We start from the raw sequence: 13909 nt of genomic DNA on the forward strand, positions 1-13909 counted from the left end.
TCAATGAAACCAGAATTTGTAGAAAATAGTGCTAAATGATTCCTCTGTTCTGTCTGTATTACTACACAATACCTATGGCTCCAGTGGCGCAATCGGTTAGCGCGCGGTACTTATAAGACAGTTCCTGCTGAGCAATGCCGAGGTTTTGAGTTCGAAACTCACCTGGAGCATCTACTCTTTAAGAAATGACTTTGGCTCCTGACATATTCAGCGCATCTTCAATGAAACCAGAATTTGTAGAAAATAGTGCTGAATGACTCCTCTGTTCTGTCTGTATTACTACACACTTCCAGTGGCGCAATCGGTTAGCGCGCGGTACTTATAAGACAGTTCCTGCAGAGCAATGCCGAGCTTGTGAGTTCGAGCATCTACTTTTTAAGAAATTACTTTGACCTGTCATATTCAGCTCATCTTCTTTGAAACGAGAATTTCTAGAAAATAGTGCTGAATGACTCCTCTGTTCTCTCTGTATTACTACACGCTCTTTATGGCTCCAGTGGCGCAATCGGTTAGCGCGCGGTACTTATAAGACAGTTCCTGCTGAGCAATGCCGAGGTTGTGAGTTCGAGCCTCACCTGGAGCATCTACTCTTTAAGAAATTACTTTGGCTCCTGACATATTCAGCTCATCTTCAATGAAACCAGAATTTGTAGAAAATAGTGCTGAATGATTCCTCTGTTCTGTCTGTATTACTACACAATCCCTATGGCTCCAGTGGCGCAATCGGTTAGCGCGCGGTACTTATAAGACAGTTCCTGCAGAGCAATGCCGAGCTTGTGAGTTCGAGCATCTACTTTTTAAGAAATTACTTTGACCTGTCATATTCAGCTCATCTTCTTTGAAATGAGAATTTCTAGAAAATAGTGCTGAATGACTCCTCTGTTCTCTCTGTATTATTACACGCTCTTCATGGCTCCAGTGGCGCAATCGGTTAGCGCGCGGTACTTATAAGACAGTTCCTGCTGAGCAATGCCGAGGTTGTGAGTTCGAGCCTCACCTGGAGCATCTACTCTTTAAGAAATTACTTTGGCTCCTGACATATTCAGCTCATCTTCAATGAAACCAGAATTTGTAGAAAATAGTGCTGAATGATTCCTCTGTTCTGTCTGTATTACTACACAATCCCTATGGCTCCAGTGGCGCAATCGGTTAGCGCGCGGTACTTATAAGACAGTTCCTGCTGAGCAATGCCGAGGTTGTGAGTTCGAGCCTCACCTGGAGCATCTACTCTTTAAGAAATTACTTTGGCTCCTGACATATTCAGCGCATCTTCAATGAAACCAGAATTTGTAGAAAATAGTGCTGAATGACTCCTCTGTTCTGTCTGTATTACTACACACTTCCAGTGGCGCAATCGGTTAGCGCGCGGTACTTATAAGACAGTTCCTGCAGAGCAATGCCGAGCTTGTGAGTTCGAGCATCTACTTTTTAAGAAATTACTTTGACCTGTCATATTCAGCTCATCTTCTTTGAAACGAGAATTTCTAGAAAATAGTGCTGAATGACTCCTCTGTTCTCTCTGTATTACTACACGCTCTTTATGGCTCCAGTGGCGCAATCGGTTAGCGCGCGGTACTTATAAGACAGTTCCTGCTGAGCAATGCCGAGGTTGTGAGTTCGAGCCTCACCTGGAGCATCTACTCTTTAAGAAATTACTTTGGCTCCTGACATATTCAGCTCATCTTCAATGAAACCAGAATTTGTAGAAAATAGTGCTGAATGATTCCTCTGTTCTGTCTGTATTACTACACAATCCCTATGGCTCCAGTGGCGCAATCGGTTAGCGCGCGGTACTTATAAGACAGTTCCTGCAGAGCAATGCCGAGCTTGTGAGTTCGAGCATCTACTTTTTAAGAAATTACTTTGACCTGTCATATTCAGCTAATCTTCTTTGAAATGAGAATTTCTAGAAAATAGTGCTGAATGACTCCTCTGTTCTCTCTGTATTATTACACGCTCTTCATGGCTCCAGTGGCGCAATCGGTTAGCGCGCGGTACTTATAAGACAGTTCCTGCTGAGCAATGCCGAGGTTGTGAGTTCGAGCCTCACCTGGAGCATCTACTCTTTAAGAAATTACTTTGGCTCCTGACATATTCAGCTCATCTTCAATGAAACCAGAATTTGTAGAAAATAGTGCTGAATGATTCCTCTGTTCTGTCTGTATTACTACACAATCCCTATGGCTCCAGTGGCGCAATCGGTTAGCGCGCGGTACTTATAAGACAGTTCCTGCTGAGCAATGCCGAGGTTGTGAGTTCGAGCCTCACCTGGAGCATCTACTCTTTAAGAAATTACTTTGGCTCCTGACATATTCAGCGCATCTTCAATGAAACCAGAATTTGTAGAAAATAGTGCTGAATGACTCCTCTGTTCTGTCTGTATTACTACACACTTCCAGTGGCGCAATCGGTTAGCGCGCGGTACTTATAAGACAGTTCCTGCAGAGCAATGCCGAGCTTGTGAGTTCGAGCATCTACTTTTTAAGAAATTACTTTGACCTGTCATATTCAGCTCATCTTCTTTGAAACGAGAATTTCTAGAAAATAGTGCTGAATGACTCCTCTGTTCTCTCTGTATTACTACACGCTCTTTATGGCTCCAGTGGCGCAATCGGTTAGCGCGCGGTACTTATAAGACAGTTCCTGCTGAGCAATGCCGAGGTTGTGAGTTCGAGCCTCACCTGGAGCATCTACTCTTTAAGAAATTACTTTGGCTCCTGACATATTCAGCTCATCTTCAATGAAACCAGAATTTGTAGAAAATAGTGCTGAATGATTCCTCTGTTCTGTCTGTATTACTACACAATCCCTATGGCTCCAGTGGCGCAATCGGTTAGCGCGCGGTACTTATAAGACAGTTCCTGCAGAGCAATGCCGAGCTTGTGAGTTCGAGCATCTACTTTTTAAGAAATTACTTTGACCTGTCATATTCAGCTAATCTTCTTTGAAATGAGAATTTCTAGAAAATAGTGCTGAATGACTCCTCTGTTCTCTCTGTATTATTACACGCTCTTCATGGCTCCAGTGGCGCAATCGGTTAGCGCGCGGTACTTATAAGACAGTTCCTGCTGAGCAATGCCGAGGTTGTGAGTTCGAGCCTCACCTGGAGCATCTACTCTTTAAGAAATTACTTTGGCTCCTGACATATTCAGCTCATCTTCAATGAAACCAGAATTTGTAGAAAATAGTGCTGAATGATTCCTCTGTTCTGTCTGTATTACTACACAATCCCTATGGCTCCAGTGGCGCAATCGGTTAGCGCGCGGTACTTATAAGACAGTTCCTGCTGAGCAATGCCGAGGTTGTGAGTTCGAGCCTCACCTGGAGCATCTACTCTTTAAGAAATTACTTTGGCTCCTGACATATTCAGCGCATCTTCAATGAAACCAGAATTTGTAGAAAATAGTGCTGAATGACTCCTCTGTTCTGTCTGTATTACTACACACTTCCAGTGGCGCAATCGGTTAGCGCGCGGTACTTATAAGACAGTTCCTGCAGAGCAATGCCGAGCTTGTGAGTTCGAGCATCTACTTTTTAAGAAATTACTTTGACCTGTCATATTCAGCTCATCTTCTTTGAAACGAGAATTTCTAGAAAATAGTGCTGAATGACTCCTCTGTTCTCTCTGTATTATTACACGCTCTTTATGGCTCCAGTGGCGCAATCGGTTAGCGCGCGGTACTTATAAGACAGTTCCTGCTGAGCAATGCCGAGGTTGTGAGTTCGAGCCTCACCTGGAGCATATACTCTTTAAGAAATTACTTTGGCTCCTGACATATTCAGCTCATCTTCAATGAAACCAGAATTTGTAGAAAATAGTGCTGAATGATTCCTCTGTTCTGTCTGTATTACTACACAATCCCTATGGCTCCAGTGGCGCAATCGGTTAGCGCGCGGTACTTATAAGACAGTTCCTGCTGAGCAATGCCGAGGTTGTGAGTTCGAGCCTCACCTGGAGCATCTACTCTTTAAGAAATTACTTTGGCTCCTGACATATTCAGCGCATCTTCAATGAAACCAGAATTTGTAGAAAATAGTGCTGAATGACTCCTCTGTTCTGTCTGTATTACTACACACTTCCAGTGGCGCAATCGGTTAGCGCGCGGTACTTATAAGACAGTTCCTGCAGAGCAATGCCGAGCTTGTGAGTTCGAGCATCTACTTTTTAAGAAATTACTTTGACCTGTCATATTCAGCTCATGTTCTTTGAAACGAGAATTTCTAGAAAATAGTGCTGAATGACTCCTCTGTTCTCTCTGTATTACTACACGCTCTTTATGGCTCCAGTGGCGCAATCGGTTAGCGCGCGGTACTTATAAGACAGTTCCTGCTGAGCAATGCCGAGGTTGTGAGTTCGAGCCTCACCTGGAGCATCTACTCTTTAAGAAATTACTTTGGCTCCTGACATATTCAGCTCATCTTCAATGAAACCAGAATTTGTAGAAAATAGTGCTGAATGACTCCTCTGTTCTGTCTGTATTACTACACACTTCCAGTGGCGCAAACAGTTAGCGCGCGGTACTTATAAGACAGTTCCTGCAGAGCAATGCCGAGGTTGTGATTTCGAGCATCTACTTTTTAAGAAATTACTTTGACTCCTGTCATATTCAGCTCATCTTCGTTGAAACGAGAAAATAGTGCTGAATGATTCCTCTGTTCTGTCTGTATTACTACACACTTCCAGTGGCGCAATCGGTTAGCGCGCGATACTTATAAGACAGTTCCTGCAGAGCAATGCCGAGGTTGTGAGTTCGAGCATCTACTTTTTAAGAAATTACTTTGGCTCCTGACATATTCAGCTCATCTTCAATAAAACCAGAATTTGTAGAAAATAGTGCTGAATGATTCCTCTGTTCTGTCTGTATTACTACACAATCCCTATGGCTCCAGTGGCGCAATCGGTTAGCGCGCGGTACTTATAAGACAGTTCCTGCTGAGCAATGCCGAGGTTGTGAGTTCAAGCCTCACCTGGAGCATCTACTCTTTAAGAAATTACTTTGGCTCCTGACATATTCAGCTCATCTTCAATGAAACCAGAATTTGTAGAAAATAGTGCTGAATGCAAGGGCGTCGTAGTGGGGGGACAAGTGGGAATAAATTACCCGGGCCCCTAAGGAGTTGAATTTTATTTTCCTTAATAATAAATAATTTCCTTAATTTAAAGATCTTAATAAATGTTATTAACTAATATAGATGCAAATATTTCGGGTAAATGCATCAGTTGATTGATGTATTAAATTGTGTCCAAGCCAACATTGTTTGAGGGCAGGCACCCTCTCCCTTGCACGAAATGGTTCAGTCGGCCTTCCCCTGCTAGGTGCATTTTTGAAGTAGGCCTAGCCTTCATTCTGCCGAAGCGGCAATGCAGACGGTCACGGTGTCTAAGAAAGCTAAATCCGGTTCCCAGAAAAGAAAAGAGAGGCAAGAAAGGGAGAAAAAAAGAAATGAGGCAAAACAAGTGTTAACAGCCTTCTTTCCCAAGAAAGGTGAGCCCAATGTGAAAGCAATAGTCTACAAATGAAATGAACTCCTGAAGGTTACAAAACACTTCAATACCACCGCGAATCCGTGATTATCAGTGCTAAAACAGCATTAACACAAAATTAGAAATAACATGATGCCTGGTTTATAGCCTACCACAACATTTCAATAGCCTACTAATCCGAAAATTATTATGAGCTAATAGCTTAACTTAGTAGGCTCAATGTTATATAGGTTCATGAGGAAAGGCTGTCAAATTAGTAGCAAAGCTAACTTGTGAAACGCATCACACTCAGCTATAGATAGCTGTTCTCAGCCAAAAGTGTTCAATTTGTATAGATAGCTGTTCTCTCAGCCAAAAGTGTTTTCATTCATTTCATGTTCTAGCTTTTAAACATTCTTTAAACATAAGAAATTCAGTGAAGTCTTGGGTAATAAGATTATTTTCTGTTATACAGTACATATAAGAGTTGTTAGATTAATTCAATGTGTGATTAGATAGTAGGCCTAGTTAGATGTGAACCTCATGCTTCATGCTTACAGCCGGTGGTTGGTTGGTTGGTTGGGGGGGGGACCATGGCCACCACTTGTGCATAGGGCCCAGAATTTGGTGCTACGCCCCTGGCTGAATGACTCCTCTGTTCTGTCTGTATTACTACACACTTCCAGTGGCGCAATCGGTTAGCGCGCGGTACTTATAAGACAGTTCCTGCAGAGCAATGCCGAGGTTGTGAGTTCGAGCATCTACTTTTTAAGAAATTACTTTGACTCCTGTCATATTCAGCTCATCTCCGTTGAAACGAGAATTTCTAGAAAATAGTGCTGAATGACTCCTCTGTTCTTCTGTATTACTACACGTTCTTTATGGCTCCAGTGGCGCAATCGGTTAGCGCGCGGTACTTATAAGACGAGTTCCTGCTGAGCAATGCTGAGGTTGTCAGTTCGAGCCTCACCTGGAGCGTCTACTCTTTTAAGAAATTACTTTGGCTCCTGACATATTCAGCGCATCTTAAATGAAACCAGAATTTTTAGAAAATAGTGCTGAATGACTCCTCTGTTCTGTCTGTATTACTACACACTTCCCATGGCTCCAGTGGCGCAATCGTGCGCGGTACTTATAAGACAGTTCCTGCTGAGCAATGCCGAGGTTGTGAGATCGAGCCTCACCTGGAGCATCTACTCTTTAAGAAATTACTTTGGCTCCTGACATATTCAGCTCATCTTCGATGAAACCAGAATTTGTAGAAAATAGTGCTGAATGATTCCTCTGTTCTCTCTGTATTACTACACACTCTTTATGGCTCCAGTGGCGCAATCGGTTAGCGCGCGGTACTTATAAGACAGTTCCTGCTGAGCAATGCCGAGGTTGTGAGTTCGAGCCTCACCTGGAGCATCTACTCTTTAAGAAATTACTTTGGCTCCTGACATATTCAGCTCATCTTCGATGAAACCAGAATTTGTAGAAAATAGTGCTGAATGATTCCTCTGTTCTGTCTGTATTACTACACGCTCCCTATGGCTCCAGTGGTGCAATCGGTTAGCGCGCGGTACTTATAAGACAGCTCCTGCAGAGCAATGCCGAGGTTGTGAGTTCGAGCATCACCTGGAGCATCTACTCTTTAAGAAATTACTTTGGCTCCTGACATATTCAGCTCCTGACAGGCTCCTGACATATTCAGCTCCTGACAGATTCCTCTGTTCTGTCTGTATTACTACATGCTCCCTATGGCTCCAGTGGCGCAATCGGTTAGCGCATGGTACTTATAAGACAGTTCCTGCTGAGCAATGCCGAGGTTGTGAGTTCGTGCCTCACCTGGAGCATCTACTCTTTATGAAATTACTTTGGCTCCTGACATATTCAGCTCATCTTCGATGAAACCAGAATTTGTAGAAAATAGTGCTGAATGACTCCTCTGTTCTGTCTGTATTACTACACACTTCCAGTGGCGTAATCGGTTAGCGCGCGGTACTTATAAGACAGTTCCTGCAGAGCAATGCCGATTTGTGAGTTCGAGCCTCACCTGGAGCATCTACTCTTTAAGAAATTACTTTGGCTCCTGACATATTCAGCTCATCTTCAACAAAACCAGGATTTTGTAGAAAATAGTGCTGAATGATTCCTCTGTTCTGTCTGTATTACTACACGCTCCCTATGGCTCCAGTGGCGCATTCGGTTAGCGCGCGGTACTTATAAGACAGTTCCTGCAGAGCAATGCCGAGGTTGGGAGCTCGAGCCTCACCTTGACCATCTACTCTTTAAGAAATTACTTTGGCTCCTGACATATTCAGCTCATCTTCAATGAAACCAGAATTTGTAGAAAATAGTGCTGAATGATTCCTTTGTTCTGTTTGTATTACGAGAATTTCTAGAAAATATTGCTGAATGACTCCTTTGTTCTGTCTGTATTACTACACACTCGCTATGGCTCCAGTGGCGCAATCGGTTAGCGCACGGTACTTATAAGACAGTTCCTGCAGAGCAGTGCTGAAGTTGTGAGTTCGATCCTCACCTGGAGCATCTACTCTTTAAGAAATTACTTTACCTCCTGTCATATTCAGCTCATCATCTTCAAATGAAAAATACAGTCCACTTCCTATTCGACACTCGGTCACACCCGACGTGAAGTAGACAAACAAAACATTTAACAGTCACAAATATTTTAAGGTCTCTTATGGCTAGGCTACATGCCACTATATAAAGCAGACCTGACAGCAGGACTCACACCAGCCCCTTACCACGCGTCATGAAACTTCGACCCCCTGCATTGAGAAAAAACGGCGTTTAAATGGCCAATTAACTAATTACTTCCGCAGACACCGGCGAAGTCTAAACACCCAAAACAGGCACACCGCCCCTACCTGGCGGACATCTATAGCAAACATCATGATATCAAAAATTACCATAGCACACCCCAAAAACACATGATTAAATATTAAGCAACATTCCTCGCGCGCAAAGGAACGCGCCCAACACATTGAACATGCACAAATAATAATTCATGAAATTGACATACATAATTAATTACATACATCATTGTAATTAATGATGTGAGGCGGCACATCGTCACATGGCTTCTGTCATATTGAGCTCATCTTCATTGAAATGAGACACCTGTATAAAAAAGGGCTGTATGGCATGTCCGGTCTGTCTTTATTTCTACACATTGTGAGGGGCTCCAGTGGCACAACCTGTCATTGCTCAATACTTATAAGACAGTTTGAGTAGAGCAATGCTAAGGTTGTGAGTTGAAGCTTCACTTAGAACATGTAAGTCTGTGTACATTTGACACCACTTGTTGCACCTGCTTTAAATCATTGCCAAGTGGATTTAGTAGTATTGTGAGTTTCATCCTCAAATTTGACACTACTGTTAATCTGATAGGAGAGCTATGCAGCTTACTTCTGAGAATGCACCATCCAGCAAGTTCATATGAAGTCATTATCCCAATATTTGACTGCACACTGATTTTCTTTTTATTCCACTGAATTTCTGAACTGTGTCTGTAGCTCCATTACATTTGATAAACACAATTATAATAAACAGATCGATATCTATTATTAACTTGCAGAAACTTCCTTGCCAATGTCTAATGTCTATCAAATCCTCAGCCACTAGGACACAATTTCACAGCTAAGATCTGCCCAACACCACAGCCACCTCTCCCTGTCTCTCCAAAACACCAGTGAGGCAGAAGCTGCCGTGCCAATGATCTGCTTAGGTCTTATGGCTTCTCATAGTGCTAATGGTATCGCTAGTAACTCTCAACAGCTGCTCTACTGAACATGAATCTGAGGCTGTAATATTTTTTTAAATGAATTACAAAGTCAATCTGATAGCCTCGGTGACAGGTTGGTATAGACCCTAGTTTTAGATCTCAAAAAAGTCAAGCAGCTCTCACAGTCTTTGTCATCCAAAAAAAAGAATACGAGAAAAAGAGTGAATTGTCAATGTCAGAAAAGGTAGGGTACGTCTTCTTTGAAAAGAAGAGTTAGGGAAGAGAGATGGGTTGTTCTCTCTGTAATGTCAAAAACATGCCAATATGCTTGTATAAGTTATTTACATGTAACTCTTGCTGTTGTCTTTTTATACTGATACTGTTTTAATACTGTGTTAAGAAACATGTAAACAGTTTGCTAATGGAAAACTCTGAGCTGCTCTATGATGGTAAGCTCCCCTGGTGCAGGTTTGCTTTGCATGTGGGGTCTGGGGGGAAGCCTGGCAAAACCAATAAGTACATCGAGAGAAGGGGGACACCAGGCAGAGGCTGAAGAGGTGACTTACTGGGGCGTCCACCACATTGAGGAACTTGAGGGCCAGCAGGTCGGGTCCATTAGTCTCCTCTGGCTCAGGTGTCTGTGACTCATCACAGGGCATTACAGGCGGGAACGAGTCAGAGATTGGGGACTGGGAGGACTGTGGTAAAGAGACCAGATGAATAAGTATAAGGCCACACTTTATACTGAGCATGTTTTAATCATGGCATCAAACTATACTGAGTAACAAAAATAACTGATACATTGTGATTGCATGATAATAGGTTACCGACAGATTATTACACTATGTGTTACACTGCGAAGAAAGCCATATAAAATGTATTACCAATAGTGTTGACATGTATTGGTAGTATTGGTGCATTTAGATGTGAAGATAAGTACTGAGGAGGGAAAACAGCTGTTTGAGGCTGCTGCTAGTGATACTCTACTTCAGCCAGATGTCGTTGCATTGATGACAGCTACCACAAAAATAAATGTTCTGACAAATATAAATAGCTTTCTAAGTGTTGCAGTCAGAAAGAAATGAACTAGGCGTCACTGTATGAAAACGTGATCATTTTGCCTGTGCATGCACTGAAGAAAGAGAGATAACTACTGTTGTGCCTAGTCTAGCAGCTAGCAATAACCACTGTTGACCAATTATGCGTGAACTATGTGAACTATGGGGCAGAAAAGTCTCCTTACAGTTCAAATCTTGCTTGCAAAATAACAATCAGCTTGACAATAAAAATAAGTATTGGCAACTTGCCCATTCATAAAATAATAATGTTGTTGTACACGTTTTGAAAATATGGACCCTAAAATGTTTTCAGATTAAAAGCACTGAGCAATGATGCACATTACAACATACCATAACACTTCATTTGGAGGGTATCAACAGAGAGAGAAACAGGGAGTTAAATATAACCCAAGGACAGGCTGAGTATGGAAATGGCACTGCCTAATCTTCACTCTGTCATCTGTAAACAACACTGGAATCATGTCATGACCCCAACCCCCAATTCCCCTTCGGCAGTGTGTGTGTCATCACCTGCTCTCTCTTTAAAGTCAGATCATTCGCACCTGCCATTTCCTCAACCAGACACTCCGTCACATGGTACGGCTGCTCTTATATGCCCTGCACCATGGCTGCCTGCCTGCCATCATAACAACATTATGACCAGGAAATGACATTTGAGTAAACTGGAAATACTACAGCACAGCTGGTGGGGTTAAAGTAGATATCCGAGAAAACTACAAAAGCCAGAAACACAACTATAGATCCTTTCAATCTGTTCCTGGAGCGTTTTCGGTTACAGTCAACACAGGTATTTTCCATTTTTGTTTATTCCCGAGTTGCCATTACCCCAGTGTTGTTTTCTGAGCCACCAGAAATGCCTTGAAAGGGTTTATATGCTTGGTTGATTGTCCTGTTTCCCAAATGTGCCCCTTGATGTCCTGTTGCCATCATAACTGCCTTATCTGTGTACTGTCATTAGCATAATCTAGAGATGCTTCAGTATAGTGACTGTCCATTAAACCCCATTAGTCTTGTTCACTTACTGATAGGAGGATCTCTGATTGGGACCTGCGAATGGTGCCCCGTCTCCTGGCGGATGGGCTTCCAGAGGATATGATGGCTTTAAAGTCTTCAATATCTAAATCACAAACGATATGATGTGCACTTACTCAGAGACGTAAGAAGCAACTACTTCCAGCACTCATGATAGTTGAAAGAGCACACTGATACCGACTGTTGACTGTTATTCACAGTTTTGTCCTACATAAATGCAGAGATTGATAAAGCACTTCCCAAGCAAAGCAAACAACTCGTATACAAACCCATGGCATTGGCTCAAATCCAGTTATAAAGTTATGTCTTTTATACAATCCAACTATCCAGAAGACTCCACACAACATAAAACCACCCCTCTAATGTGTCGTGTTTCCCCTGCAGTATGGTGCTCATTTACTGACTGGACGTTGAATGCGCTGGACCTAGAGTACACCAGTATGCAAAAGAAGAGCCAGATATTTGAATACCAAACATATGAATTCAGTCTGTGCAGGAGAAGCGACCAAGCTCCTTCTATTAAAAGCCCTTTATGTGACACCAAAGCACTGACTATACTAGGGCTGCAACCAAAGATTATTTTCATAGTCGATTAAGTCAATTAGTTGTTTGATCAATACAATGTCAGAAAATATGAAAGTATCAGTGTTTCCAAAAGCCCAACATTACTCAAATCCCTTGTTTTGTCCACACGTCACATATTTAGTTTACTATAATAAAGGAGTAAGTGAATTTGAAAATATTCAAATTTAAGAAGCTGCAATCGAAATTTCTTTACATGTTTTTCATAAAAAATTAAACACAAACTGTTTCCAAAATACGTGGTGATTTATTCAATAGTTGACAACTAATCGATTAATAGACCCTAAATCAAAAGCTGATACCCAGCACCTCTGAAATCCATACAACACATTAAGTCAAAAGACTGTGTTATCTCAAGTGATGTCATAATGTGTAGGAATACAGGTGTATGTGTAGGACTACAGGTGTTACTTTTTATTTCCACTTGGCTTGATAATAACTATATTGTTTCCCAGCATTTCAGATTTCAATAAGGTTGTTATTTATCCTTTGTGCTGTGCAGTTTTGAGTATTTTGATTCTGTAAAGTCTTCACCTCCCACAATTGAGCCAGACCCCCTAATTTTGGTCAATCGGTACCATTCAAGGTGAATAAGTCTCATAGTGATTTTGACAAGTTATACCACCCTAGAATTTCAAAATATGTGATATTGCATTTGGGGTAGCTTTTTGTGTTTTATCAGCCTGTTTATGTCCATTGTATGTCTATGGAGGGATATCTTACAGGTAAATAGGCTAAACGAGTGAAATGTTATTACAGGGGGTGTTTTGAATTTGGGTATTTTGTATAGATCAAAATACTGCCAACATCCATTAAAAAAACATCTATTATCGCCATTTTCATAACTCTTAAACAGAAATCTCCACTTCGCTTCACTTGTACTTACAAACACTAAAGTTTCCAGTTATACTCCTATATGCTAGAGGATTTTATAGAGGAGGTTGTTCATATATGATTTGTAACCTATAGTATGGAAAGTAAATAAATGTTCTGGAGACATACTGTATAACATGCGTTTTCAGCAAATGTATGAAGACATTCTCAAAAAGGAATAACGTTTATCTTATTCAGGAATAATATTTCACTCTAATGTCACCAAAACGAAAAAACAAAAAGAAGAATTTTGAACAAGACTTTATCCAATGTTAAGATTGTACTTGAAATATATGCAAATGATTGCATATTTCATTAGATCATGTCTCATTTACATATTTATACATCATATTTCAGAAAACTTCTAATACAAAATATTATTGACATAATGTAAATAATCAGCTATGGAAGTTTTGTGGGGATACCTATTAGTTAAGATTTTTAGCCTACCTGTAATATATCCCTGCATAAGCATGTAACAGACATAAATAGGGTGATAACACACAACAATCTACTACCAATGCAATGCTATCACTTATTGTCTAACTCTAGGGTGGTATACTTTGCCAAAAATCACTATGAGACTTATTCCCCAGATGGTACCGACCAACCCCTCTGGCTCAAAAACTAAGCAGTAAACAAACGTAGTAGCCAAGTATATCCAATCTTTCTAGAATCTAATGCTGTCATAAAAACTCACCATGTATTTTTGCATTTCCCCTAATTAGCATGCTTGTGAAAAAACAATAGATCTGATTGACTCTCCAGTGTACACCTCACATCCCAGGCATTTCCCTAAAGCCCAAAATAAGCCAATAGTGTCCAACCAAATAATTTGACTACTAGTCAAAGTAAAGGAGATACCAACTTACCAGCAGTAAGAGCCGAACTGTAGTTGCCCATTGCAAGAAGGAAGCAAAGGGGTGATACTGAATGGAAGAGAAATAAAGTGTCCTAGAAACAGTGTGAACTCTGCTGTCACAGGAGAGGAACAATAGAAATAGAGAGAATAGAAGATAAAGCCACATTAAACATTTCACATTTTCAGGAATATTTCTCATTCTCATTGTCTCGAGTTGTGGATCACAAAGTTAACCCTTTCAGACAAAATCAACCTGGGTTGAACCCTAGTCGAAGCATATGAAA

The 13909-nt window shown here is 41.3% G+C and overlaps 1 protein-coding gene and 18 non-coding genes across 20 annotated transcripts in view; 18 read left to right on the forward strand and 1 right to left on the reverse strand.

Annotated features, from left to right (window-relative positions):
* The window catches only part of LOC143103338 (SH3 domain-containing kinase-binding protein 1), a 113779-nt gene that overhangs the window by 99277 nt on the left and 593 nt on the right, over positions 1-13909 (reverse strand). The window contains exons 3-5 of one of the 2 annotated variants that reach the window (XM_076267176.1): positions 13636-13738; positions 11299-11393; positions 9764-9895 (exon numbers count right to left, since the gene is read on the reverse strand). In XM_076267176.1, coding sequence (XP_076123291.1) covers positions 9764-9895; positions 11299-11393; positions 13636-13666 — 258 coding nt within the window. In that variant the 5' untranslated portion in view covers positions 13667-13738. Of the gene's footprint in view, positions 1-9763; positions 9896-11298; positions 11394-11577; positions 12394-13635; positions 13739-13909 lie in introns of those variants that run through there. The other variant, XM_076267184.1, reaches the window with a different exon arrangement.
* On the forward strand, positions 78-170 carry trnai-uau (transfer RNA isoleucine (anticodon UAU)). The gene is given in 2 exon segments: positions 78-115; positions 135-170. It is a non-coding gene; the product is annotated as a tRNA-Ile (tRNA).
* Positions 491-583, forward strand: trnai-uau (transfer RNA isoleucine (anticodon UAU)). Its single transcript is given in 2 exon segments — positions 491-528; positions 548-583. It is a non-coding gene; the product is annotated as a tRNA-Ile (tRNA).
* Positions 913-1005, forward strand: trnai-uau (transfer RNA isoleucine (anticodon UAU)). The gene is given in 2 exon segments: positions 913-950; positions 970-1005. It is a non-coding gene; the product is annotated as a tRNA-Ile (tRNA).
* Positions 1131-1223, forward strand: trnai-uau (transfer RNA isoleucine (anticodon UAU)). The gene is given in 2 exon segments: positions 1131-1168; positions 1188-1223. It is a non-coding gene; the product is annotated as a tRNA-Ile (tRNA).
* Positions 1544-1636, forward strand: trnai-uau (transfer RNA isoleucine (anticodon UAU)). The gene is given in 2 exon segments: positions 1544-1581; positions 1601-1636. It is a non-coding gene; the product is annotated as a tRNA-Ile (tRNA).
* trnai-uau (transfer RNA isoleucine (anticodon UAU)) lies at positions 1966-2058 on the forward strand. The gene is given in 2 exon segments: positions 1966-2003; positions 2023-2058. It is a non-coding gene; the product is annotated as a tRNA-Ile (tRNA).
* On the forward strand, positions 2184-2276 carry trnai-uau (transfer RNA isoleucine (anticodon UAU)). The gene is given in 2 exon segments: positions 2184-2221; positions 2241-2276. It is a non-coding gene; the product is annotated as a tRNA-Ile (tRNA).
* Positions 2597-2689, forward strand: trnai-uau (transfer RNA isoleucine (anticodon UAU)). The gene is given in 2 exon segments: positions 2597-2634; positions 2654-2689. It is a non-coding gene; the product is annotated as a tRNA-Ile (tRNA).
* Positions 3019-3111, forward strand: trnai-uau (transfer RNA isoleucine (anticodon UAU)). Its single transcript is given in 2 exon segments — positions 3019-3056; positions 3076-3111. It is a non-coding gene; the product is annotated as a tRNA-Ile (tRNA).
* On the forward strand, positions 3237-3329 carry trnai-uau (transfer RNA isoleucine (anticodon UAU)). Its single transcript is given in 2 exon segments — positions 3237-3274; positions 3294-3329. It is a non-coding gene; the product is annotated as a tRNA-Ile (tRNA).
* On the forward strand, positions 3650-3742 carry trnai-uau (transfer RNA isoleucine (anticodon UAU)). Its single transcript is given in 2 exon segments — positions 3650-3687; positions 3707-3742. It is a non-coding gene; the product is annotated as a tRNA-Ile (tRNA).
* Positions 3868-3960, forward strand: trnai-uau (transfer RNA isoleucine (anticodon UAU)). Its single transcript is given in 2 exon segments — positions 3868-3905; positions 3925-3960. It is a non-coding gene; the product is annotated as a tRNA-Ile (tRNA).
* Positions 4281-4373, forward strand: trnai-uau (transfer RNA isoleucine (anticodon UAU)). Its single transcript is given in 2 exon segments — positions 4281-4318; positions 4338-4373. It is a non-coding gene; the product is annotated as a tRNA-Ile (tRNA).
* Positions 4884-4976, forward strand: trnai-uau (transfer RNA isoleucine (anticodon UAU)). Its single transcript is given in 2 exon segments — positions 4884-4921; positions 4941-4976. It is a non-coding gene; the product is annotated as a tRNA-Ile (tRNA).
* Positions 6349-6442, forward strand: trnai-uau (transfer RNA isoleucine (anticodon UAU)). Its single transcript has 2 exons — positions 6349-6386; positions 6407-6442. It is a non-coding gene; the product is annotated as a tRNA-Ile (tRNA).
* On the forward strand, positions 6782-6874 carry trnai-uau (transfer RNA isoleucine (anticodon UAU)). The gene is given in 2 exon segments: positions 6782-6819; positions 6839-6874. It is a non-coding gene; the product is annotated as a tRNA-Ile (tRNA).
* On the forward strand, positions 7000-7092 carry trnai-uau (transfer RNA isoleucine (anticodon UAU)). Its single transcript is given in 2 exon segments — positions 7000-7037; positions 7057-7092. It is a non-coding gene; the product is annotated as a tRNA-Ile (tRNA).
* Positions 7210-7302, forward strand: trnai-uau (transfer RNA isoleucine (anticodon UAU)). The gene is given in 2 exon segments: positions 7210-7247; positions 7267-7302. It is a non-coding gene; the product is annotated as a tRNA-Ile (tRNA).

This window comes from Alosa pseudoharengus, unplaced genomic scaffold, assembly GCF_046254945.1.
Source record: "Alosa pseudoharengus isolate Yale_2024_CS ecotype anadromous, Long Island Sound unplaced genomic scaffold, YU_APseudo_1.1 YU_APseudo_1.1_scf_10, whole genome shotgun sequence".
NCBI lineage: Eukaryota > Metazoa > Chordata > Actinopteri > Clupeiformes > Clupeidae > Alosa > Alosa pseudoharengus.